This window comes from Seriola aureovittata, chromosome 15, assembly GCF_021018895.1.
Source record: "Seriola aureovittata isolate HTS-2021-v1 ecotype China chromosome 15, ASM2101889v1, whole genome shotgun sequence".
NCBI lineage: Eukaryota > Metazoa > Chordata > Actinopteri > Carangiformes > Carangidae > Seriola > Seriola aureovittata.
In genome coordinates this window covers 793,046-820,585 of record NC_079378.1, presented here as the reverse complement: position 1 = coordinate 820,585, position 27,540 = coordinate 793,046, and the positions used below count along the sequence as shown (strand labels likewise).

General features: G+C 43.2%; 3 protein-coding genes and 1 long non-coding RNA gene across 6 annotated transcripts; 2 read left to right on the top strand and 2 right to left on the bottom strand.

Annotated features, from left to right (window-relative positions):
• Positions 1-2,387: 2,387 nt before the first annotated feature.
• On the top strand, positions 2,388-3,350 carry LOC130182500 (odorant receptor 131-2-like). Its single transcript, XM_056397491.1, has one exon. The coding sequence runs from the start codon at positions 2,388-2,390 to the stop codon at positions 3,348-3,350; it is 963 nt and encodes a 320-aa protein (XP_056253466.1).
• Positions 3,351-5,209: 1,859 nt separating this feature from the next.
• Positions 5,210-8,382, bottom strand: LOC130182556 (uncharacterized). 2 transcript variants are annotated; one of them, XR_008829718.1, is made up of 5 exons: positions 8,320-8,382; positions 7,309-7,373; positions 6,304-6,382; positions 5,657-5,835; positions 5,210-5,528 (listed from the first exon to the last, which is right to left on the bottom strand). It is a non-coding gene; the product is annotated as an uncharacterized LOC130182556 (long non-coding RNA). The 2 variants fall into 2 exon arrangements; XR_008829717.1 differs by having other exon boundaries at positions 5,210-5,835.
• Positions 8,383-9,648: 1,266 nt separating this feature from the next.
• On the top strand, positions 9,649-19,093 carry LOC130182462 (trafficking protein particle complex subunit 14-like). 2 transcript variants are annotated; one of them, XM_056397435.1, is made up of 13 exons: positions 9,649-10,185; positions 11,277-11,611; positions 12,582-12,677; positions 12,899-13,028; positions 13,587-13,673; positions 14,259-14,379; positions 14,789-14,936; positions 15,284-15,366; positions 15,669-15,820; positions 15,962-16,098; positions 16,456-16,534; positions 17,024-17,138; positions 17,236-19,093. In XM_056397435.1, the coding sequence occupies exons 1-13, from the start codon at positions 9,993-9,995 to the stop codon at positions 17,390-17,392; spliced, it is 1,833 nt and encodes a 610-aa protein (XP_056253410.1). In that variant the 5' UTR covers positions 9,649-9,992; the 3' UTR covers positions 17,393-19,093. The 2 variants fall into 2 exon arrangements, with proteins under 2 accessions (XP_056253410.1, XP_056253409.1); XM_056397434.1 differs by having other exon boundaries at positions 9,652-10,185; positions 11,274-11,611.
• On the bottom strand, positions 18,260-27,481 carry zgc:152891 (uncharacterized protein LOC767741 homolog). Its single transcript, XM_056397552.1, has 15 exons — positions 27,447-27,481; positions 25,423-25,603; positions 24,735-24,969; positions 24,380-24,461; positions 24,079-24,168; positions 23,877-23,992; positions 23,342-23,514; positions 23,104-23,247; positions 22,646-22,849; positions 22,423-22,509; positions 21,984-22,153; positions 21,612-21,727; positions 21,405-21,505; positions 20,766-20,936; positions 18,260-19,798 (listed from the first exon to the last, which is right to left on the bottom strand). Exons 2-15 carry the CDS (start codon positions 25,588-25,590, stop codon positions 19,619-19,621), a joined length of 2,037 nt encoding a protein of 678 aa, XP_056253527.1. The 5' UTR covers positions 25,591-25,603; positions 27,447-27,481; the 3' UTR covers positions 18,260-19,618.
• Positions 27,482-27,540: the final 59 nt, after the last annotated feature.

The following is a 27,540-nucleotide window of genomic DNA, read 5'->3' as shown; positions in this document are numbered from 1 at the left end:
TGAATTATAAAGTAGTATGTGCTCAACGTGTTTTTAATTGTTTATGATTGGAATAAGCAAAAGGAATATAATGTTTGTATACATAGATAATCCCTGGCTCATTCACGATAAATATATGTAACCCCACTACAATGGCGTCCCCAGCCCTGTTGCATAACATGTTCTTTTCAGCAGCATTACATGGCAGATAACTCAAAATTTAAAGGCAACATGCATATCACACGTAGTATCAAACAGAATTTACTTTGGCTGTTGATATTTATAATAATACATAAGTTAAATAATATAATACAGCTTAGAATAACTACTACTACTACTATTCTCTCTCTTTCTCTCACTCTCTTTCCCCCCTGTATTTATATAATGAACCTGTGAAGAAAATTACATTTTTGCTCAATGTGAATGTACTGTATGTTTATGTGTATGTTTTGCTGGTCATTTCAATCGAGAAGAAAACAAGATATGAAATTATTATAAACTAATTTAAATTCAATTACATCTGACATCTTGCAAATCAATAAAATTCTAATAGAAGTTTCCCTATGAAATGCATGCAACACCAGCGCTCACAGGGAGCAGGCAGGAATACTACGACTTCAGTAAATCAGGAAATCAAACTGATATATATATATATCAATGTATATATGTCTATCTACAGTAGCTGTTAGTACTTTATATCATGTATAACAATCACTCAGGCTACCATTTATGCTGTTCTTTTTTGTGTGATAACGTGTTAATGCTAAGTTTTTATTTTTAAAGATATTTTTGGGCAATTTTCCCTTCATTTGACAGTCTAAAGAGAGAGGACTGTGGGGACATAGTTATATGGTATGTTCCTTAACCATCTGGCCACGAGATCCCACAGTGCTTGTTTGTATGTGCAACTGTCTTTTAAGCTGTTTCTATCACACCACTGAAAAGTACTACAAACAAAGACTAAAACTGCACTGACCTCATGTATTGTTCATCACGGCCTCCACAGGATCATGAATGAAAATTAAAAACTTTCAACACTTTCTGACATTTTGTAAATTAAAATTTAATGGAATAATTGAATTTATTGTGAGTATGAATTCTTTGAGAAAATAAGAGAGTTAAAGTTGAAAACAGCAACTAAAAAGTGACTTTCACCCAAGTAGAGAATGGTGTTATCAAGATAAAAACACAGCGTATGCGTGTATGGATGAGAGTCAGAGAAATTGAACTTCATTTTTCAATCAACAAATGAATTAAGACTGCATTGCTGTATTGGCACCTTATCAAACTACAGACATTTTGCCAAAAACATTTAATTTAATTTAGTTTAATTTTTCTCTTCAACCTAGTTAACTCCAGGTAGTACATTTATTTGCTTGTCTTCTAAAACAATGATCTGTTAAAGAAAAAGCTAATTAGTCTATGTATGTACAATATTAGTTTAATCTATAGTAAAAATTGTAAATAAGAACAAAGATTTTGTAATATATTTTAATGCGTGACAGTTATAAGTTTACTTTTTCAAGTAGGGAACAGTATAATGAATTACTATTTCAATTCCACTAACAATCGCAAAGGGGTTAGAACCTGAAAACTGTAACTTGGGCTACATTTTCTTTGAGCTTTCAGGGCATCACTTATTACAATCAAAGCAAGAAAATCACAGGCGATGATTCCAGGTTGAAGCCCTTTTGAACTCAACAGAAGGAAGCTGCTCAATCAGCCAAAATTACAGCCACAAGCAGCAACAAGCAGGTTTCAGGTTCCACAAAGCAAAACAAAGTCATTGCAGTTAGTTTAAATCTAATAAAAGGATTGAGACAAATAAGACACTTGTTTCAATTTGGTAGCAAGCTGACCTAGAGTTTTGGAGGAGATGTCAACAGACATTTCATGGTTTTGGCTCATTCCAGCTCACAGAAATTTGAGCTGTGGCAGAAGACAAATAATAATAATATACCAACACTAAAGATTAAGTGTTCTGGCCCTTCAGGGGTTTAACATTTACAACAATATAACAATAACACCACCTACAAGCAAGACACGTTCTGCTCTCATTCCCAATACTGAGAATAGAACATGGACCACACTATTGGGTGTCCACATGGTGTCATGAAGTGGGTGGGTAAACTGAGCTAAGATATAGCATGTGAGGACAGACAAGCCCTGCAGACCAGCTCTGCTCACATGGAATTAACCATGGACTCTAAACTGCTAACTGTCGGCACAGGGAAAATGCACATGAATAATTTTCTGATTTACAAGCAAATGTAAAAGGTATCTGTACTCTAAAGATGACATGTCTTCACTGTTTTAGGAATGCAAACTGCAAAAAAAGTGTTGTGCTCTTGTGTTTAAATTACATCAACAGATTCATATTTATTCTTTGTCCTAAATGCTTCTCTAAAATGTCATATGCAAACCAATCTCAGACTATCAATCTCAACATCACTGGTCAACAGTATCAGGGATTGCTGGAAAGAGTCTTGTTTTCCACTCTGATTGGAATGCCATGCTGTGTGTTCCTCTTCATCAATGGCACCATGCTTTTTACCCTGAGGAGTAAACTGGTGTTTCGGGAGACCTCCCGTTACATTCTTCTGTATAACCTCCTTTTTGCAGACACTGCTCAGTTGGCATTTAGCCAGTTACTTTACATAATTGCTGCTTGTAGAATAATGCTAACATATCCAGTGTGTGGTGTTCTTTACATGTTCACCAAGCTCACAAATGACATCTCTCCTCTCACACTGGTGGTGATGTCTCTGGAGAGATATGTAGCTGTGTGCTTCCCACTGAGGCACGCTACCATCGCCACCATCAGAAACACAGCAGTGGCTATAATTGTGGTTTGGGCTATTAGCTTACTAAATGTCTTCACTCGAATTCTTTTACTCTTAAATTTTCCATTTGAAGACCTGGAGAGCCTGCAGATAAAGGATGTTTGCTCTAGCACAACTATGTTGCTTGAGTCAATAACTGATCATTATGACAAAGCCTACACTTACTGTCTGTTTGTATCTGCTACTGTGGCAATCATTTCCTCCTATATTGGTGTGATGATAGCAGCCAGGTCAGCCTCTGCAGACACAGCTTCAGCTCATAAGGCTCGTAACACACTGCTGCTGCATCTGGTGCAGCTGGGCCTCAGTCTCTTCTCAACTATGCACAACTCTATTGTTCAATCACTATCAACAATCATGCAAAGGTTAGCAATTGTACGTATCAAGAGTGTTTTTTATGTGTTCATCTATATCCTCCCCAGATGTCTGACTTCTCTTATCTATGGGCTCAGAGATCAGACCATCAGGCCCATCCTCTTGTACCATCTATGCTGTCGACTGACACTCAGCTGTCCAAGCCGAGGTTGAGGTCTCACCCTAAATTACAGTTGGCTTAGTCCTGCAACAGGGCACTTTTTTTTGCCTGAATTTCTTATGGCCAGCAAAACACAACTGCCTTTGCAGTATGAATTATAAAGTAGTATGTGCTCAACGTGTGGGTTTTGTATTTAAGCTCCCGTTTCTGTGTGATTGTATTTTTGTTCGTGTTTTTATGTGTAACTGTCTTTTAATGTTGTTTCTTTCACACTTCACTGAAAAGTACTAAAAACAAAGTGTAAATTTACAAAAGAAATTCTTAAATCTGTATTTAAAAAAATATTTATGTGACATATGTGATTTGAACATCGACCACAGAATATGGACCTCCACAGAATCCTGAAGGAAAATTCCATTTCTTCACCACTTTCCAACATTTCATAGACCGAAAAACTTATGGAGTAATTGAGAAACATCATCAGAATAATAGACAATGAAAATCATTATTGTACCAGCCATTAAACCCAGATTTGACACTGCAACACGGATTTGATAGTCCAAAAAATAATCTGTATTTTTGTGCCGATTTTTTCTGCCACTGAAAAAAAAACTGATAAGACATAACGAGACATAACCTCTGTTTGAAGACATCTACAGAAATGTTCATCATGAAAGCAAAGACAGTTTAAGTTGAAAGCAGCAGTTAAAAAGTAACAAAGGGAATGGTGTTACAAATGGTGGGACAACCATCAGTTGGAAACTGCACACCTCCCTCACCTCAAATCCCTTGTAATTAATTGCTGTGATTTTCTTTTGCCATTCTCATGCGGTCTTCTGTTGGTGAGGAGCTAATATTTTCCTTCTCAAAAGTGATCCAAATGCTTACATCAAAGTGGTGATAACTGAAGCCACAGTGCACAAACTCCATATTCTTTGACAACACTAATATAACTAAAACCGTTAACATAACAAACCTGATTTATGCTACTGTAAGTATCATGAAATCTTTTTTTTTTTCTTATCCAAACTAGCTACTTTTGACGGTAACAGGTTTGACTCAAAAATGTCGATTGGGTGGCATAACGCTACTATGATCTCTCTCTCCCTTTTCACTGCAGGTATTAATGATACACATTATACACAAACATATCTATACATGTATTCTGTTTATAAACTACTATTAACAACAGAGCAAATCGCCACATAATGCTTGTAAATACTTTATTACACGTTTGATGGATCTTTTGCTGAAACATAATGCTGCATTGACTTTTTATGTCATAAAATGTTTTCTGATTCAACGCTATGACAGATGTTACTTAGTAAAAGATTAACACATTACTTAAGTATTTACTTGTTGACTGGTGCAACCCAGTTTTGTAAATCATTAGTTTAAAACTAGCTAGTACTTACTATGAACTAGACTTAGTGACGGATTTACAGAGAGATGATGCAAACCGGTCCTGAAGTTACAAATCTCATTTGTAGGTTGGGTACTTAAGATGTTACAGTATGTTGACTGGTTTTACATCAGTATGCTTATGTGTTTGTTTTTTAATCACTACAGCTGTTATTTCTCATAATTCTGTTAATAATCTTAGTTCATATTTGAATTTTTTAAACTAAAATACTTACTTTCAACCACTTTAGAGGCAGACATGATTTGGCATTTTTACATATTTGACCTATCTGAAAAACATTGATTCCAAAGGGCTATACATGCTTCTATTTGGAACAAACTCAGCACAACCAATATTGATTAAGTAAGTCTCAACACACTGTTAATAGTGCCCCTCCCCACTGCCAAAGGTAGCAGCCCATCCATCTGGAATGTCATTGTGGCTTTTCCTGCACCCCACACCCATCTGTTTGGAAAGTCAGTGTGAATTATAAGACAAGAGACAATAAAGGACTTTTTCCAGTTTATTGAAAATGCTGTGATCAACCCCAAACATACAATGGATGACATTTTGATGAACTGAAAGTGCAATCACACTAAATTATCGGAATAATACAACATTTTGGGATGAATAAAGTTCCAGCTTATCTTTTCAGTCTTGATCAAGATGCCAAGCTTGAAAACAGTTTGTGTCTTGTTGAAGGCAAAGATTGACATCACATTCTTTGCACTTCCAAAGGGCTTTTGGCGCCCAGCAGTAACATGCAGATGATTCTACATGCTGTCTTTGCAGGGGTCTTCTGTGGGCTCTGTGTCCACAAGTAGCAAACCTACAAGCAAAAACATTCTTCAAAAGCTTTGGTATCCAGAACCCAAATATGTGAGTGTAACTCACACAACAGTCATAAGTGAGTCCCTGGCCTGTGGGGAACCTGAAATCTACTTGGTTAGTTTGTACCTGATGTACTGTGAAATCCTTTGCAAGGCACCATACGTTCATCTGCAATCATGTACATGAGAGGTTTGCCCCAGAACAGTCTGTCATGCTCTGAGCTTCCTCTCTTCATTCATTCCTTCCTCATCTGGGTCAGTCAGTGGTGGTTGTGGTGGTGGTGCGGCATCACCATCACTTTCTGTCTTCCATGACAGTGGTTACACATTATAGCAAACAATGAAACATATTTATAAGTATTTCCTTCATTTACACCTGACATAATATGCGTTACATTAGCCTACACTAATGAGACTAAGCTCCATGAGTCTGATGTCGTTGGTTCAAACAAATATTGCAATCTTACTTTTGTAGCACACAATCTTACACTACAGGAGCCTGATATGATGATGACACATAAAATAATTCATCAGTGAGAAGGCTGCTCTGGACATTAGAGCATTACAAATAACAGAAGTGAGCACAAACTGAGAAGATAAACTGGAAAAAATGATAATTAACTTTAGCTTACAAGTAATGAGTTGACTTTGCTGGCTACACTGTGATTGACATGATCCAGTTTTACAATCTGCTGCGGACAAGTTTTAGCTGTACAAAGTCGTATGATATGCTGTGCCTATGCAGAGCTGACGTAGGTAAAATAATTTACTTACTCATCACAAACATCCTCAGCAGGATCGAGTCAAAGCCCAAAATGGCAGTGTTTTTTCTCACTGTCCTCACCGCTTTCATCTGAGGAGAGGTGGCAGATATAGTCGCACGTGTCCAGGCAGCAAACAGAAGCATCTGTGTGCCATCTTCCTCGATCAGTGTAAACAACCCAAACATCCGTTCTTGTTTGCAGGTCACATTGGCCGTTTTCACAAAAATTCTTGCCTTGTAATCATTCGATGATGATTGCTGACTTACCTTGGTGCTGGCATATGGATAGCTCTATTTGCAAATCGGTCAACCATCAACAGCTGATTTCTGACTCAGAAACTGAGATGTGCATGTTGTTTTATTTTTATTCCTCTCACATAGTTCTACAAAATAAATCCACTTCCAACAATATACATTTTGAAGTAGACTATTGAAGGTTTCGGAGGACGTTTTCTTTAAGTTTCTAAGACAAAAACTTCACAAGTATTTGAAGCAGTTTGGCAAAATGTCTGTTTTATCCTGCCGATGGGATTGCCAACTCGAAGGTTACACCCCTCTATTTAGCATTTATAAGCAATATAAAAACATCTGATAAATGATTTGTGTTACACTATAATGTAGTTGTTATCAGCTACAGGAAAGGTTTTAAGTGTTTATTAATATAAAGGCTTTGTCAGCAATTATAACTTCTCCTATGAACTTATTTTATAGATTAGATTTATGTTTTACTATATTGCCACTCAATGTCTGTTTATACAGCGGCCCCCACGTATGGGTGGCCCAGGAGGAGTTAGGTGTGTTACAAATACATTATAGACAGTTAGAAACCAGTGCCTTCTTTATATACTGCTTATAAATGCTAAAAGAATAAAGGTTACCGATTGATTTTCTAAATACCAACAGATGAAAATGCACAGCTACCTGTAATGTACTCTGTCTTAAAACTATCATAAAACCTGTATGAATTATATTTTAGCCAGCTCATTAACCTATAGCCGTAACCACTGAAAGCTCACCTGAGAACCTGTAGCTCCACCTGCCTCCGGTCGTCTGTCACTGCAGCCGCTGTTGGTGATGCTCCCTGATAAGATAATTCACAAACAAATATATGAATAATGTGTGACATTGCTGGCTTCATCTATCAGTTATAAAGTGATGGATTTTTTTCATCAAACAGAGATGTCTGTTATGTAATTCCTCATGGCTTTATTCAGAAATGACAGAAGAGTTACAGAAAGAGTGACAAGGCTTGTGAGATATTTGTGGCCTGGCCCACAGAGTCACAGTCACCAAGTTATAACTTACTTTGCTGTTGAGGCAAAAACCTCCAATGTTGTATGTACATGTTTTGTTGGATATGATTTTATCCATGCAGTTGGCAGGGAGGGATGATTATTCAAGTGATTATTGTTGTTGTGCAAGGTTCTTGTTTTTTTTTTGTGCCTCAGTCACACTGTGAAGGTAAAAAAAAAAATTCTATAGACAGATCTGATTTTAAAAGAACATCCTCAACAACTTAAAATTGCCTTACTCTGAGTGTTTTATGTTTATTTGCCCATAAAAGATAAGGTAGGTGACTATAAAGAACTGCCTTAGACTTAACATTAATGTGAGGCATTTATTTCAGACTACAGAGTCATGTTGTAAGTGTTACAGCAGTTAATAAGTCTGAGCTGAGTGTATTGAACTGAGTAGAGGTAAAGTTTGTTGCTTATGAGTTCAACTTTTCATTGGTAAGAAGAAGGGTCATTTCTTCTTTCAAAAGTAACATATAGGCTCAAGATCCACCTATGTCTGTTCCAACTTTCATGCAGCACGTATTCTGAACAAACTATTGGAAAACATGAGATCTGCTCAAACTCTCAGTTGTTTTAAATTGAGGATTAAAACTATTTTATTTGTCAATACCTTAAATTGTATTAAATTGAGGGCTATTCATTCATGTCTGTCACTGCACTGTAACCTTTTCTTCTACTTTCATTCTTCTTCTACTATATTTTAACCATCCGATGGAAATGCACACCTACCTGTAATATACTGTGCTCCATCTCCATCTGCCTCCAGTCGTCTGTCACTGCAGCAGCTGTAAGCTGATTCACAAACAAATCAGATAAATTTCCTTGATAATTTTACATATAACTGGTATAATGATAACTGATCACCTAAACCAGAATGTAACCCTTTTCAGACAAGGAATATGTGACATTGCTGGCTTCATATAACAGTTAGAAAGCCATAATTTTTTGTCATTCATGCAAAGATGTCCGTTATGTTATTCCTCAGGGTTTTATTCAGACATGACAGGAGAGTTACAGAAAGAGTGACAAGGCTAGAGAGATATCTGTCACCTGGCCCACAGGTTATTATTAAGTTTTATTCCATTATTATTAAGTTTTATTCCATTTTGGCATATTTTGATCTTTCATTTTTATTTAGGTCTTTTGAAAATCCTATGTATATATATACTGTATGTATATATATTGTGAAGCACAAGTATCATGTAATTCCCATACTGTTGACGGGTGTTCCTATTATTTTGGCCTCCCATTCAAATAAATGAGGGCAGGCTACACAACTGACAAACCTCTCTGTATAACACAATAGAGTTCAACAGCAGCACAGACTGCAGCCTAACACATCTTTAACACAGTTTCAACAAGAATCTGAACATTATAACCGTCATGAAGGAGGATTTATAGCAGGACTGATGGATTAGTTTTAGCTAGGTGTTCAAAATAACCTGACAACTGAGTGCAGTTACAAAACATTGTTCTTACTTCCGCGTTTAATCTCCTCTTCAGTTGGACCGGTGTTGTCTGCCTTCGCTATAATAATTGAAAACATATCTGATAAAACAAATAAATTAATGAATTAAGCAGCTCCCTTAAAGTTTTGTTGACTTTCAGCAACTTTCCGTCGACGCCACCGCGGCCTCCTGCCCGCGCTTCCTCTCCGCAGAAACAAAATGGCGACTGCTAGCTAAAGTAGAAAAGTTACCACACTGACGGTTGGTGCGTGAACTCGCTGCTCCAAGACTCATCCAGCCAATCACGTTGTTCCGTCTCTTAACTCCCGCTTAAAACGCTCCATCGACCAGACAACTACAACAACGGACAAAACTATGGACTGATTAATGACCAAGTTATAAGATGGGTTCCTACTAAAAGGCTTCTTCATGTCTTATTCATTTCAAAATAAATCAAAAATTATTCCTTCATTTGGTATTTTGATGATATGTGAATTTGGGAATATAATCCTAAATGTAATCAGGCACAACAAATACATGAAATCAACACCACTTTCACAATAATATGAACAACAACAGCAAGACATGTTTTGAATTTATTTTATTATTTTATTTATCACAATTTCTGCCATATGCTTATGCTGTGTTTTGGTTATTGTAATAAATTTAGTTTTTGTCATTCTTATCGTAATTTGAAAATTATTTTCATGATTCCCCTCCCGTTGATTTGACTTGTGTCTGACACTTTTCTTCTTTTTTTATACCTCGATATTACATGTATCGGTCATAATATGGCCACTAAGAGGCGCAATAGTCTAGTTTTTCACCTTTCTGTGGCTCGGTCCGTGCTTTTATTTTGATAGTGGAAACGGGAAGTGTCCGTTTCATTGTTCGTGTGTCAGTGCATTGACTCTGGTCCTGCTCCTGCTCGCTCTGCCTCCTCCGGTCGTCGCCATGGTGCAGATGATGGAGTCGCAGTGCGAGTATTTCATGTATTTCCCGGCGGTGCCCATCACGGATCTGTCGGACCCGGCCCGGTACCGTACTCTTCCCCGCCGGAGCCACCTCTACCTGGGTGAGACGGTCCGCTTCCTGCTGGTGCTGCGCTGCAGGGACGCGGGGGCGACGCCGACCGAGCACGGCCCCGGTAAGGCGGGGGAGGGAAGGAGGATGCCCCCCATCTGGCTGTGGCTGAAAGGGCGGAGGGGAGAAAGACACACCAACACAATTCTGTTGTGTCTCTGTAATCAGTAGTAAATACACTTTAATATATTTTATGGGGTTGTAACAGTGAGTATGAGCATCCCTCAAATATATGTTGTGATTATTATGCATTTTTTCTCAAAATGCATGTGAATGGGAGGCAACATACTGATGTCTTTAACATGCAGGGGATTCTGCAGTTGCATCAGAATTAGTGGAGGATGTATTTTCATTCGTGGCACCTGAGTCTACGGAGAAAGTCTTATAACACACAACCCAATATACTGCTAATGCACCTTATGACTTATGAAGTGCAAAACTGATTTATATTTATTGTTAAAACTAACCTGATCAAAAGAGATAGAATATATAAAGAGATAGATAAGATAGATAAAACAACACACCCTGAAGAACAGTTTAAATTCCCTCAGTAATAAGCTTGAACGAAAACAAAAAATGCAGGTGACCACCAGAGAATTAGCAGCTACATAAAAATGAGTCATCCTACAGCGGCAATCTGTGGGACTGTCAAGAAATCTATGAACACTGAGCAAATATTACAGAGTAATGTCATGATAATGTCCGGCTTTACAGACCAACAGGCAGAACCACCAATATTCACTGAGTTGTTTGAGCTTTTTTGAGTCCAGTGTTGTCAACATTATTTTGAAAATAAATGTCACGTGCGTCATCTGAAAATAAAAGAGTGGACCACGTGTAAATAAGTGTGGTGCCACTGAAATCAACTGTCAGGGTTATAATGCAAGATGATATGAGAGGAACTGGGACGATGCCAGAGACCGGCAGACCAAACTAGGGTTAAAATTCTAGTGAATATTGGACCAACCCAGGCCTGACACACCAGAGAATACTGGACCACACGACAGGTGAAATTCAGATGAATATTGGACTGAACTAGGGATAAAACACAAGGCGTATGGAAGAAAACCAGGGAAAACAGCAGAGAAATGACAAGGGCTCCAGGTTTATGGGATGAATGTGTCACCTGTATTCACTGTGTCCCTTTTCCAGCAGTGGCCAGTGATGGCACCGCAGCCGGCTTTGGGTCGGAGTCAGCCAGCAGCCGGGCGTGGAGGGAGCTGGCCGGCTCTCTGTGCGCTGTGGCCAGCGTGAGTCCAGGTGAGAGCAACCGCCACCGAGGCAATCACCATCACCATGACTACCAGGGCAGCGGGGACGAGGCTAACGAAGATGGCGAGGAGGACTACATTGCAGCGGCAGAGGCGGCGATTGCGGCGCTCGGCAGCAGGGTGGACTCCCGGTGTCGGAGCTTCAGGGACTGCAAACCACTGCTCATCCACAACTCATCTGGGACGGCGGCGAGGGAGTTCCGCAGGGCACCTGTTCAGGTACGGCCGTGTTGATGCTCAGGTTGATAGGCCTGAGAGTTGGGCAGCAAGTCCAGCAACATCAGTCCTCCACTTTTGTTTCAACAGCTGTTGGAAAGATTACCATGACATTTTGTACAGACGTTCATGTTCCCCAGGTGATGAATCCTGATGACTTTTTGAATCACCGTGTAGCGCCACCTGCAGGTCAAAGGTTTGTCGCTGAAACATCTCAACTTCAACTAAATAAATAGACAATGTTTTGTACAGACATTCCTGGTACCTTTGTTCTCATCAGCCTCAGCTGCACTTTGTGTTTAGTGCTAATAGCAAATGTTAGCATGCTAACACACTACACAAAAATGGGAATGAGTTACAAGTGACCATTAGGGCCACGCTCTACCCAGCGTCTGTCTCTGGAGACATTAGGGACTTGAAGCAGCGACGGTTAAAGTGACGACTACTTTACATCTTCAGGAAACCGAGGTCGCTCTGAACATCGCTACAACATGTCTCTTAAAACGACCTGAGAGCTGTTGATATAAACTTTAGAAACAATTTAAATCCATCTGATGCTTCAGCACCACGGACGGTGCTGCTCATAGACACAGACACGTCTGAATAACCTGGAAAAATCAGTCAAATTATCAGGTATCTTTAACAAATATACTCATAATCCATAAAACTACTAATGGTGAAAAACGTATAATTACCTGCCAACTCTTTAACGTATCACAGGGTAAACTAGTCTCGCAATAGGAAGTGTCGACATAGAATCTATGTCATCGCATCACGCCGTAGCCGTCCCTTCAACCGTCGCTGCTTTAAGTCCCTACTGGCGTGCCTCAGACAACGTCACAGATGTTTCCGATGGTTAAATCTCTTTGTACCTCTGAGCTGCGACTGTGTGAGGTCACTGAAAAGCCAGCTGCTGCTCAGTGAGAGGTGAAAATCATGATGCTCTCTGAAAAAGTCTGTTTCCCCATCTCAGTCTCCTCTGGACGAGCCGGTGGTGTTGACGGACGAAGTCATCTTCCCCCTCACCGTCTCTCTGGACAAACTCCCCGTCAGCACCCTAAAAGTCAAGGTCAGGAGGAACATCTGTCTGTCTGTCTGTCTGTCTGTCTGTCTGTCTGTCTGTCTGTCTGTCTGTCTGTCTGTCTGTCTGTCTGTCTGTCTATCTCTTCTTTAATTCATATTTTTAGGGCATTTTCACTGTCTGGACCTGAGGCTGTTCCTACATGTTTATTGACACCTGACTCAGTGTAGTGTGTTTGAACTGTGGTTTTATTCTCTGTTTGTGTTCAGGTGATGGTCACAGTGTGGAAGAGGGAGGCAGAGAAAGCGGAGGTGCAGGAGCTCGGTTACCTGAGCGTTCTCCAGCAACGAGAACCGACACACACCTTCAGACACGACCTGAACACTTTCAAGGCTCAGGGTACAACACACACCCTCATTACAGAATCTGTCTCCTGCTCCCTGACCCTCGTGTTGCCTGTAAACTCTCGACCGAACCCTCAGATGCTCAGAAAAAGTCAAATCTGAACAAAATGTTGTTACTTTCCAGAGTTTTGTCACATGAGGTGTAAACACAGTTTGAAGTTTGAAGCAAAGTTAAAGGGATCAGGTAATGTTGTGAGTAGATGGGCAGACAACTGTAGTACCAGCTGTAGACATAAGGGGGCAGCATGTTTCCTTCATGTAGACTAGTTTTTGTTTTTTTTATGAGATTCAAAATACAGGAAAGCCCTGAGAATAAAACCACTGTGTTGTAGGACAAGGAAACAACTCAAGACTAAAGACTGAAAGTAGAAATTCAACAGGTCATTAAATCCTTGAACATGTGATTTTGATTATTATATCTGTCCTCAGTTTTATGTTGTTGTATTTCTTAACTACTCCTTGTAAAAGTATAATGCACCGTGGCCTCCTGGTATTAATCTTTCTTCATGTGTCGTTGCTGCGAGCTGAAACATGTTCCTCTCCTCGTCCACAGTGAGCACCACTCTGACCGTTCTGCCGCCTCCCACCGTCCGCTGCAAGCAGATGACCGTCTCTGGGAGGCACCTCGTCGTCCTCAAAGGTAGGACATCGTTTCTTCTTCAGGTCTCATGCAGATGTTTTTGGATTCACACCAGACCAGCAGGTTCCTGGTGTAGACGATAACAGCGTCTGATCGCTCAGTGTAAACGAGTTAAAGGCTGAGATATTTCCAGCAGACGTGTCGTCATGTTGATCAGGTTTCTCTTCCTCTCTGGACCAGGGAAGTGAACCAGGTTTCTCATTTACATGATTTGAAAGTTAAATGCATGTAAAACAGAGTAAATGTCAGCGATGTGATGATCATCAGCATCAGGGCACAATCTGCTGTCTCTCTTTCATGTGACTTCACATTGTCTTGTATTAGTTTGATTTATTTTAAATCTGGAAACTGTTAAATCATGAAGTGACTCATTGTATAAATCATTTTACTGCACATCAATTTTAATTCATTTAACTTTATTGTTATAATTCTATTATTATAATACATTATTTTACATCTGTTCATAAACACACTGAGACAAATGTCGCAGAATTCAAGAGAACAGATGCAATAGAAGAATGAAGTCCAGTTAAAATGCTATTATCTGCCCCCACCCCCCCCCCCCCCCCCCCCCCCCCCCCACAGTGTTGAATGAGTCTTCTCAGGAGGAGGTGAGTATCCGCGATGTTCGGATTTTACCGAACCTGAACGCCTCGTACCTTCCCATGATGCCAGACGGCTCGGTGCTGCTGGTGGACAACGTGTGGTACGTACAGGAACATGTTGTATTACTCACGTCGCTCTGAAGTCGCGTGTTGAGGCTCCGATGCTTTTATGATGTAATTTCATCATGACATCACTTTGTGTTGCTTTCAGTTTTATCTGTTACTGATGCGTCGTCACATCTTGTTCTGTCTTGTTCATTACGTTCTCTGACTCTTCCCTCGGGTTCTTACGGTCTGTCACGTTATATTCTGTGACATCACGTCCCGCCTCTTGATATTTCATGTCCTGTTATGTTATATTACGTAATGTCACACTCTGTTCTGCTCTTCACGTCCTGCGTGTTGTTGAACATTAGTCCGTTGAGTTGTTTGTCGCAGTGTTTACACGATGTTGTGACTCTGTCAGTTTGACCTGACGGCGCTCACCTCGCTTCCTCTCCGGCTCCGCAGCCATCAGTCAGGTGAGGTCGGCATGGCGTCGTTCTGCAGGGTGGACAGCCTGGCCTGCCGCCTTCCCAGCATGCTCAGCGCTTTGGAGGAGCATGACTTCTTGTTCCAGCTGCACCTGAATGACATGCCGCAGGATGACTCCAACGAGGTTTGGACGTGTGTGTGTGTTTGTCTTAAAGGCACCAAGTGATTGTTGATATTATTCTGATCAATGATTTTATTTATTAACGGGACACGTGTTCAAACAATGAATATCTTAATAAAGAGGAGGGTAAAGATGATGATTAAAGACGGAGCGATGACTGTGGTCAACACAATAATCATCAGTGTCTCAGTCATTTCATTCAGGTTTTCCTCCCGAACATGTTTCCACTGCTCATCATCTCAACCCGGAAAATAGTTGTTAATTACTTCATTATTCATTTGTTATTCTTACCGTGTGTTTTGAAAATGTCACTATACATCAACACAATGTGTGTGTTGATGTATTTTCAGGGGCTGGAGGTTCCCCTGGTCGCTGTGCTGCAGTGGTCAACTCCCAAGATGCCTTTCACCAACTGCATCTACACCCACTACAGGTAAAGACCAGGCAGGAGATCGCCTGAACGTCCTGAAGGGAAACAGACATCTGACCTCAGAACAGCTTCTGGCTCGTTAAGGATCTGATGCCTGTTTGTAACGAGCCGCCCTCTGGTGGCGGCAGCAGGGTGATGTCTCTGTCAGGCGGGGAGCGGCGCAGCAGCGTTTGCATGTTTGCACTTTGAGAATAATCCTGGGATCTTTCTCTGACATGTTATGCAGAGTACTGTGTGCTAACTGTGGGCTGCCAGAGCTAATACAGGATCGGTTCATCCTCCCCCCTCTTCTCCCTCCCTCTCAGGCTGCCCAGCATCCGTCTGGACCGACCGCGCTTCGTCATGACGGCGAGCTGTCCGAGCACCGTCAGGGTGAAGGAGCACTTCAAGGTCAAATACGTTCTGCTCAACAACCTGCAGGACTTCCTGGCTGTCCGGCTCGTCTGGACTCCAGAGGGTCAGTGAGATAGGAAGGATCACAGTCAGAGGACGGACACACGCTGATAATAAGATGTTCCTCCGGTCCTCATGTGTGTGTGTGTGTGTGTGTGTGTGTGTGTGTGTGTGTGTGTGTGTGTGTGTGTGTGTGTGTGTGCAGGTCGTGGTCAGGGTGAGGACGCAGCGCTGGGTGCTGTGGTGTGTCACACTCCTCTCAGTAACCTCGGTCACTGTCGGAAAGGAAGCACTCTGTCATTCAGCGTGGCGTTCCAGATCCTCAGACCGGGCCTGTACGAGGTACCGCCATGTTTCCCTCCTCTTCACTGTTCGTCTGAAAGTCTGAGCATTTTAATCTCATCGTAGAAACGACTTCAGTCTAGTTCTAGTCTTTGACACGTTGATGAGTCGTCTGAATATTTCATCAGTGAAAACAAAGAGGTTTTGAAGTTTGTAAAGTCACAGTCGGCGGTTGATGACGGCGTCTCGTCTTTGTCGTTGACGAACATATTTAGTCGTAGTTTTCATGAAGGAAATGAACACTAGCTCATGTATGAAGTCTTAAAGCTGATGTTTCCTGCAGCCTCTGAACATCTCATCACATGCTTCTCACACAGAAGATCAACTCTTCTTCTCCTGTTTTCCTGTCTCACTCAGCTGAGTCAGCACATGAAGCTGAAGCTGCAGTTCACAGCCTCGGTGTCCAACCCTCCGCCCGACGCTCGGCCGCTGTCACGTAAGACTTTCACCTCCTCCATTCAACCAGCTGAAGTCATGTCGACAGCCACGTCTCTTGCACTGTCGGAGAGATTTATAAACAGCTCTGATTATGCTGATTTATCCAGTCAGAGCGGCCGCCATTTTGTTTTCTGGTTGTCCGTCCGTCTCATTCTCGTGGACACGATGTCTCAGCAACACTTTGACTAAACGTCTTCAAATTCTGAACAAACATTCACTTAGACTCAAGGATGAACTGATTAGATTTTGTTGGTCAAAGGTCAAAGGTCAAGACGACACAGAACACGTTTATGGCCATAACTCATTAACTCATTCAGTAATTATGACACAATTTAACTCGAATGTCTTTAAGGATAAAATGAAGTGATGACGTTTCCAAATTTCCAAAAGGTCAAAGGTCACTTCACTGTGACATCATAATGTTCTGTGAAAACAGTTAAAGGGAGTTAAAGGGTTAAACATGCCGTGTTGTCCTGTCACCACCCAGGTAAAAACAGCCCGTCCAGCCCGGCAGTTCGAGACCTGTTGGACCGACACCAGGCCAGTCTGGGTCGGTCTCAGTCCTTCTCCCACCAGCAGCCGTCACGATCCCACATCATGAGGTAGGACAGAGTCCAGACAGAGAGAGGACACTGTCCCAAGATCTACCTCTAATCATGTGTGTGTGTGTGTGTGTGTGTGTGTGTGTTTGCACTTCAGGACGGGCAGTGCCATGGAGCGACGGGCCATCACCCCCCCCGTTGGCTCTCCGGTGGGTCGGCCGCTCTACCTGCCGCCACAGGACAAATCGCTGCTGTCGCTGGACAAGATCGCCAAGAGGGAGTGTAAAGTCCTGGTGGTGGATCCCGTCAGCTAGGAGTCAGGAAACAAGGAGGGAAGGAAGCAAGGACGGGTGAAGGGACACGGAAGCGAGGAACACACAGAGACTCTGTCTGAGTTGAAAGCAGAGAGAGGAAACGATCTCAGCTCTGAAACTGAGTCTGTGTCGAGAAGCTTCAGCACCAACAAACAAACTCTCATGTGCTGGATCAAGTAAGAAGAAGAGACACTGAGATGATCAGACTTAAATACTTAATGTGATGTTTTATCATCTTCCTGTATTATTTAAAGAGAGAACAGCAGCACTTTCTGAGAAAAGGTCAATAAGCTTTAATGAGTTTCACTAATGCTTCATCCATCAGTTATAAGCCATTAATAAGAACAGCGAGACGTCTCCAGTGAACTGATCTTATCCATCAAGTCTGCAGCTGTAAATGTTAATAATCTGTTTATCCGTAGATTTTTATCCAGATGTTCTGCAGCTGTTTTCCAGCAGATCCCTTTTCAACATCTGGAGAAGTTTCCGTCGCAGTTTCACACAAAAGTGACTGTTTCAGAAACTTTCTGTTTCCACTGAGGTTTGTTCTGAAACAGCTGTTTGTTCTGAAACAGCTGTTTGTTCTGAAACAGCTGTTTGTTCTGAAACAGCTGTTTGTGAAACGTGACGACAGACTTCCTGCGGTCGGCCTCGCGCTCAGACCCGACTCCTGATGCAAAATATTACTGTGTAAAATCAAATCCAGACAAATAGACAAAGTGTCTGCTTATAACTGATGAATAAAGTGTTAGTAAATGATTTAATAAACATGAATAAATTCATTAATTACATCTTTATAACTGAGGCCTCACCAGAAGGTGACACTGGAGGAACAGTAGTTTCAAACAGTAATAATCACACAGGAAGTAGAAGTTTGTTTGAATTTATTTCAGTGTTATTGTCAGACTGTTCAGCAGGTTTCAACACTTCACTGAAATGTGACATATAATGTAAATATAATATAATGTAACAGGTGATCACAGCTTCCCCTCATCTCAGTCTGAACCTGTTTCTTCAGTATTGAGTCGTGGTCGTTTCTCTGGTCCAGAGCTTCAGACCGTCACGGCTCCCAGAGGATGAACCCACCGGCTTTGGTGACGCCGTGACTTCTCACGTAGCGCCACCATGAGGTTCGCGTTGGTGGTTGTTAGTGAAACGTTTGAACATCTGCTGGATGATTGTGATGAACTTTGGTTCAGACGTTGAACTTCTCCTCTAGCGCCACCATCAGGTTTTACTTTGTCCAACACTTTGGTTCAGAACTGAAGACGTTCCCATCAGCCTCAGCTCCGCTTTGTTTACTGTTTAGTGTTAATTAGCACATGCTAACATGCCGAGCTAAAAGGGTGAACATTAAACCTGCTAAACATCAGGATGTTAGCATGGTGTTAGCATTTAGCTCAAAGCACACTGTGTCTCAGAGCTGCTAGCACGGCTGTAGACTTTTATTTTGGTTTTAAAAACGTGATTTTAAATTCTTGGAGAATATTATATTTTTGTCATTTTACTGTCATTTCAGTGCCACTGCTGTATTATTATTATTATTATTATTAATGATATTATTATTATTGGTTTTATTTTAGACAGTTGTGCCTTCAGGTTTTGAAGAAACCCACAACAAACTAAATACAATGCATGAACAAATGAAACTTATTTTTTGAGTTGAAGAAATAAAAAGTAACGTTAATATTTGAAGAAAGATTGATTTTAATGTTTGTTTCTTTTTCTTTTTTTTAATTTAACAATAAAAAAATATGGAATTAGCCCAAACCTCTACAGACGACGTCAGCGGCATGTGACGGCGTCAGTACGACAAATCATGACATCATTTCAAAAGCAAGTCAAATGTCTGATGTCTTTTTCTTAATTAATGTCTAATTTCCACAGAAATCAATTTACAGAAATACCGATCACAGTCAATGAACTGATTGATAGATTGACAGAAAATGAATCTGCAGTAATTTTTCCATCAATCAGTGAAAAACACAAATATAACTTTTGTTTTTGTTTTTAAAATGTCAGAAACTTCTTTGGTTCCAGTTTCTGAGGATTAAACAGAAGCAGGTCTGTTTGTGTCGCAGCGTTTACAATATGAGAGCGATTCATTCATTACATTATCTTTATCATAGTTAAAAGAACATGCTGTAAAAACTTCAGACTTCTTTCAGAAAATAATCACATTAAAAATAATCAATCAAAAATAAACGGTGTTGGACAAATGTTAGTTTAAATGGCCACGCTGTTCTCGATGCGTCCGGGACACAGGTAAGGATACGGCAGCTCCAGACGGCTGTTTCTCTCTGAGATGTCTTCAGAGATGCTCCTGAGTTCAGCCTGCACTTCCTCCACCAGCCTGCAGTGGGCGCCGTCTCTGAAGATGGCCTCCTTGTAGTGACACAGAGGAACCTGCAGGGGGAGACGTGCAGAGGTTTAATCAAGACACTGAAGCAAGCACTGTTACATCGTCCCAACCAGGCAAAACAGGAGCCCCAGACCCCCAGGGGCCCCAGGGACCCCAGACCCCCAAGGGACCCGGACCCCCAGGGGCCCCGAACCCCAGGGGCCCCACACCCCCAGGGGCCCCAGAACCCCAAGGGCCCCGGACCCCCAGGGGCCCCACAGCCCCTAAGGGCCCCAGACCCCCAGGGGCCCCGGACCCCCAGGGGCCTCAGAACCCCAGGGGCCCCGGACCCCCAGGGGCCCCGGAACCCCAGGGGCCCCGGAACCCCAGGGGCCCCGGACCCCCAGGGGCCCCAGGACCCTAGGGGCCCCGGACCCCCAGGGGCCCCGGACCCCCAGGGGCCCCGGAACCCTAGGGGCCCCGGAACCCTAGGGGCCCCGGACCCCCAGGGGCCCCAGAACCCTAGGGGCCCACGCCACATCATGATCTATGGATCTACTTTCCCACCACTCTTCTATATCATCTGTGTTGAGTCCTCCGTCCTCCAGGTTGTGGCCCTCGCCTTGTAGAGAGACTTGAATCTAATAGCACGTAGCATGTTGTTTAGCAGTAACATTGAACATGCTAACATGGTGTGTTAGCTATTGCTAATGTTTGGTAGGTAAATATGAAGCCAACAGAAAGGTTAGCATGTTAGCGGATGTTGTGCTAGCATGTTTCCCATGACAACTGATCACAATCAGAATCAATATTTTTCAGGTGTTCCTGAACATGTTCATATTAATAATTGTTCAACTCTGATTTCAGCAGCTCATGAAGCTACAACAATAATTCACACGGACATTTTGTTGTTGCCCGAACACTTTAGAAAGAAGGAATGAATCCCACAGAACAACAAAGATCAAATCTGAGATGTTTTTATCAGGATGAGGTGCGTTTGACTTTTCCGTGTGTGTGTGGGCGGAGCCTCACAAAGTTAGCAGAGGGTTGTGACAGCTGAGCCAACGCCAGCAGGACGCGACAGCTGGAGTTCACGTCGGGCAGAGAGGAGATGATGTCATCTTCCGTCGCCAAGCCTTTGACCTGCGGGGGAGGACGCAACATGGAGGTCGGACAGTTCGGCGTCCAGAGAGCGAAGTCCAGCTGCAGGACACAAAGACAGGAGATGAGGAAGCGCTGACCTACACATGGTTTGTTCAGCAGCACTTTCAAAACGTACTTGGCAGGTGATTGGATGAACCACCTATCAATCATGTGACGTAGCAGAAGAGGAAACAACACAACGACAAGCTGCAGTCTGAGGAGCTCTGAAAGCTAGTTAGCATGTCGGTAAGCTGCCACTGGCTCCTCCCTCACAGGATGCTGATTGGTCCAGATCACTGTCACTACACTGATCTGATCACTACAGATGATCCATGAAAACAACGTCTTACATGTGAAGGAGACAGATCATTACTCCAGATGTTTCATACTCACGTCAAAATGTTGGAGCGAACATCAAGACAAAGTGTCCAGAGGACGAAGACGAGAGATCTCAAACTCCAGCAGCGTTTAGAGCAACACATGACCCTCGGTCACCTGTCCTGCAGGTGCTGGGTCTCTGTGACTCACCTGGGAGAAGTTTAAGGCGGCGTGTAGAGCCGAACAGGTGAAGACGATCATGGTGACGAACTGAGACACTTCTGCTTTGGTCCGAAAAACCTGAGGGAAACCTGAAGGAGGAGAGCAACACAAGCTGAAGCTACAACAAACAAACAAACAAACAAGCATCAAACATCAAACATCAAACATCAAACAAACAAACAAACAAACACACACCTGAGTTGTGTGTGAAGCCGTGTGTGTTGATGTCAGTGATCCAGTGATGGAGCTCAGAGTCCTGCTGCACCTCACTGTCTGCACTGTAATACAGATCCACCCAGCGGACCACGAACCTGCCCCACACACACACACACACACACACACACACACACATACACACACACACACACACACACACACACACACACACACACATACACACACACATACACACACACACACACACACACACACATACACACACACACACACACACACACACACACACACACACACACACACACACACACACACACACACACACAGTGTCTTTCAGCGGATCAATGCAGCGTCCTGGACCAATCACCTGGCTGAGGTGTGTTTGTTTACCTGTGCAGTGCGTCCCAGACTCTCAGAGCGTCCGTGGCGTAGTGACTCTGCGGCAGCTCGCGGACGCCGCGGTCGGACAGATCGTCGGGGACACACAGGGACCGATACTGGATCCTCTGTGAGGCGCGGGACAGGAAGACAGGTAACGCCTTCAGACCACAGCCGACCGCCTGGAGGGACGAGACCCGCAGAGGAACAGATGACTGCGCTATCAATAATATTGATTAATACCTCATCTTCTAATGGTTTATAGATTAGTGATGAGTCATTAATAAGAACTTCTGGGTTGCCAGGTTGTGTGAAATCCTGGCAACCCAGAAGTTCTTGTTAATGGCTTTCCACTGATCTATAAAGCATTAGTAAATGACTTATTAACTGTTATTAAGTGTATCAATTAAAATATAATAAACTGCCCTGATCTGTGTAATAATTCCATCACCTTATCAAACACGCCGCCAGCAGCCAGCAGCGACGCTCGCGCCTGGCAGTTTATCTGGAGCGACGTCCTGACGTGTGGCATCAGCAGCTGTCCATCCAATCAGAGAAGAGAAGACTGATCATTACAGGACAACAGTTTGGTTTCGATGTATTCATTAGTCTCCCGTGTGTTGGGGGGGGGGGGGGGGTGGGGGGGGGGGGGGGTGGGGGGGGGGGGGGTGGACCTGGTGCAGTGGGTGGACGTCAGGCAGCTGTCTCAGTGTTGCCATGCAACACAGCTCCCCCAGCATGTGGGTCTTCAGGTAGTGGGAGGCCAACTGGTGACACTGGAAGTCCGAGCTGTGAACCCAGATCTTAGCCAGCAGCCAATCACAGCTGGGGTCAGAGGGCAGGAAGACCGGGTTCAGAGGGCCGGGCGTCTGCTGCAGCTGCCATTGTTGAAGGGAAGAGAATGATTCGTTTATTTTCCTTTATTGAACCAGGTGAACGTCCCACTGAGATTAAAAGGTTGTTCCAACAGTAAATACAAACAAACAAACAGACGACATCGATCTGAGTGTGACAGACCGGAACAAACATCTGGTTCAGAAGAAAGAGAAAAGACAAGAGAAAACCATCTGATCAAGGAAGAACAGTCCATTTAAAATCAAACCCACTGACCAAGGGAACAGCTGGAGCTCACCTGGATGGCGATGGGGACCAGCTGTTGCTGCCGGTTCAGGTGGAGCAGGCACAGAGGGGCGCACAGGTACGTCTGCTTCCCGTTGATCACGTTGGCCGGGACGCCGTCCAGAACCTCGTAGTCCAGCAGGTAAATGGTTCCTTTCTGTCACGTGATAGAAGAAGATACAGCAGCTGTGATGAGGTGCACAGCTGGAGGCAGAGAACAGCTGGAGGTCAGAGGTCACGCATGCACACACCTGTAGCTCCTGATTGAGGGAGGAGTCTTCAGGCAGGAAGGGGCGAAGCATGTCAGGCGTGACGGACAGGTGTGGAGGGAGGAGGCGGAGCTGACGCAGCAGCAGAGGGTTGTGGCCGTTCACACACTGGTAACCAAAATACCAGTCGTCCATCCAGTGAGTCCTGACGAACCCTGAGAGACGAAGACGAGTTCTGTTAATCTGGACAGACTGTCAACAAGTGAAGCAGAAGTTCTGATCCGCTGCAGGGTCTGAGCTTCACACTCATCACACTAATAAACTGTAAAGAAGAAAGAGCAACAACCAGTTCATCCAACTGAGATCCGACATCTCCGTTTGTTTCTTGTGTTAATGTGACGAAGGTTCCCGCCTCCTCATCATCGCTCCTCAGATCTGATGGTTTCCTGCCTTTAAAGGAATCGAACTGACTGACTTGTTCCCTGCATTGTTGATGCTGAACGGACGACGTCACGCTCACTGTGGTTTCTTATCAGCACAAAGCTTTAGAGTGAGTGTGTGTTGTTGCGTCTCTTACGGGCGGTGTCGTTGTGTTGTCCGCTGTGGGAGAAGACCGTCTCCAGCTCTGTGAAACTCGACCAGGCCTCCGCTCGACCGGCGAAGCCCTTCAGGTAGAGCAGGTTCGGGGCTGAGCTGAGGACAAAGAAACAAACAGCGTTCAGACTCTTCTTCTCTGCGCTCCACCGTCCCTAGGTCTGTCCGCCTCTGCTCCACTTCACCTTTTGTGGGTGTAGATGAGGTTCGGCCCGAGTTCAGACAGACTGTTGATGTCCAGACACTGCGGAGCGCCATCTACGTACATTCGCCACCTGCAACAACAGAGTGGAAGGATAATCTGACACCAGGCTCAGTGTCTGAATACAGGCTGTGTGCATTTCTCTGTGGACTGAGGCTTTGATAGTCAACAGATCTTTCTCTCATTGTAAAAGTCTCAGAGCTTCATCGAGCTGCAGCTGTGCTCAGGTGAAGAAAAGGGAGAGTTGTGCTGCCTGAAAAGAAAACAGACGTCTTTCTATTTACCTGATGATCTTCTGTTGATGCTGCAGGTGTCTGAGTCTCTGCTGCTTCAGCTTCTCCTCCGTCTCGTCCTTCAGCAAACACACTGCAGTGTTATAGTAATAACAGAAACCTGAAGTCACTGAGCACAGGAAATGTTTACAACAAGATTAGGAAGCTTAGAAACCTTTGTGTCCCGTCACTGTTATGACTGACTGACCGCCTCTGTACCTGAAGCTCGTCCTGCACGAGTCACATCCACCATCAGAGGAAACACATAAATACAAAACGTGCATATTATGACAAAGTGAAGACAGAGCAAGTCTGAACAGGTGCTCCTCAGCTCGATCTCATATCTTCTCTAACTTCTATTTCTTACACTTTCCACTCCGCAGCTCTACGTCGCCATCTGCTGTCCGAAGCCACCTGTCGCACAGGAACACCTGTGGCTCTGGATCTGCAGGTTCTGACCCCTCTCCTCCTGCCAGCCTGCGGACCTCCACGCGACTGCAGTGCCAGTCCAGGTCTGGGAGGCCTGTCTGAGCCTCCAGCCGGAGCCGGACCAGAATCAGGCGACCCAGAGGCTCATTGGTCCGGATCTGGACCGGACACACCTGTTAGGACGGGAGGAGACCGTCATAGTGAAACTCAAAGGTCAAGTCTCCTTATTCTGAAAACAAACACAAGAGATCAGTAACTTCACGCTCTGAAGAGGTGAAGGGGCAACAGTGGCGTTCTGTATTTTGATTGGGCAGCAGCAGGGTGAGCTACCTGTGATCCCACTAGACACCACAGAGCACAGGTAGCTGTTTAAAACAAGGACAGTGGCAGTTTAGGGAATATTTATTCAAATAATCTCACGACAAAGTCAGTTCATTAGCAGAACTGACAATATCATTGTGAGGAAAGTTTCAGCTGGTAAATATGTTTCCAGACTTTCAACCACATCTTGTGGCCTTCATTAGCTTAGTGACTGTAGCTAGTGCTGAAACTGTTTGTAGAATGACTATTTCCAAGGTAAATAAACAGTTTGTGTTGAATCTCAAGCAGGAAACAGTGAAACTCACCGATCCCGGCAGGAGATGACGGTCGCCCTCATTCACGCTGGTGGGCGGAGTCTCTCCCTGCGAGCCAATCAGGTTGAGCCACAGGCGGCTGTAGGTTCCACAGGTGGGACCAGGTGAAGTGTGGACGGTCACCTCAAACTCCTGACAGGAAGCTGTCATGTCAGACATGATGGTGCCACAGCTGGTGAGGACAGGTTGACGGATCAATACGGCGCCAGCTGTTGGCCAGTTCCTCTAACGACCACTAGAGTCTGGCTCCAGCAGTGAGTCAGTCCCCATAGACTCCCATGTTAAAATGTCCAACTTTACAGCAGAAATAAACATGTTTACAGCCTGGTACAAAAACTGTTTTGGTCTCTAGAGCTAATTTCCTCCTTCATGACACCTGTTTATATAACTCACCTGTTTATATAACTCACCTGTTTACATTTTATTAAGGACTAAAGTTATGGAGGATTGAGGGCGTGGCCTCTTTGAGTGACAGGTGGGGGAGTGTATGCTTGCAACAAACCCACATGCACCTAAGTCTCAGCTCCACACAGGCCCCTCCTCTTTGTCCATTTTAGGATTAGCTGGGAGTTAGGGGCGGAGTCAGACACTGCCAAGATGGCAACAGTGGAGCAGCTCACTCTGAGCTTCAGAAAACTGTGGGTGATGTCACAGAGGCGAAATCCATCTTTATTTACAGTCTATGGTTAAAATTAAGTTTTGGTGCCTTCATCGTCATGGTTACAGTACCAAACACATGGTTCATTTCATTTGAACGTATACAGATGTTGTTTTTTCTTGTTATACTGTGAGTTACTTCTCTAAATCTCATTGGTCCAAACACTCCATGGTGTTTTTTACAAAAACAAACGTAATCTAAAGGTTTTAAAAGGTTTGTTTTGAAACGGACGAGACGTAAAACTGAGCTGTAGTAACAGAGGGATTCTGGCTCTGCTCTCATGTGCTGACGCATCAAGCCCAAATTTTGTGGTATGTTCCACCTCTGGAGATTAAATAGTTTGAAGGCTGAAATGAAAAACGCAGCTGTGTCCTCTGCTGTGTTTTGTGTTTGGGGTTTAGTTGAATCTGCCGTCTCTGATAAGAACTCATTTGTTTACCTCTCTGGTATTTGACTTGGAAATGAGCAACGCGACCGTTAAGCGTGGGCGTTGTGTCCCCACGAGAGCTGCAGTAAACACACTCACAAACAAACACTGCACTCTTTCATCTTAAAGGTCACTTCCTTCATTTTTCATTAGTACCTGATGAGAAAGCTTCCTGTTCTGTTTAACTGTCAGACATTGACTGAAGCCAAGTTCAAATACCAAACGTTACCTGACTCTTAAACTAGTAAGTGACAGGACAGAGGAAGTCATCCTGTACTCAATTTAAACCCCAGTAAATATTCACTTATTATCAAAAATGTAATTCCTCAATAGTATTGAATTGTTTGCTGCCTGTTGACAAAACCTTCCTTGTTCAGCTGGCAGTGATTCTCCAGAGTTTATGTTTATTAGCTGGAAGTGAAATGAAAACTGATGCTAATTCTTTCCAGGAAATATTCTATCAAACCATCACAAACCAGCAAAGCATTACTGCTCTGGTTTTTCACATCAAATTTAGCACAAATTCATGAAGAAAGTGATAATAAATCTGTAGGAATCAGAAGAAAACTTCTTGTTAGAAGAGAATAAAAGTTTGTTTTTATGGAGAAGAGGACTGACAGAATCTCTTTCCACTTTTCTGGAAATATTTTATCTCTCAAAATAAAAAGTAAATCCAGTTACATCACTGATGGAAATTAGAAAATAAAAGTCTTTGTTTACCTTCTGACTCATTTATCTGAATTATGTTGAAGATTTTTACAAGAAAAATTAAGACACCAACTGATTTTAAGACTGCCCAGTTTATGTTTATTTGTCAGACTGCTGTGACCTTTGACCCTTTCACTCCTCATTGATGATGTTTGTGATCAAGAATTTAAGCTGATTCTGTCATAATAATGTAAATGAAACCAGACAGACAGGTAAGCTTACCTGCACAGTGACACCTCCTCTCCTCTCTGGGCTGTTGATGTGCTGAATGGCAGCATCAGGTACTCTGCACATCTTTCTCTTTTTTGTTTTAAGT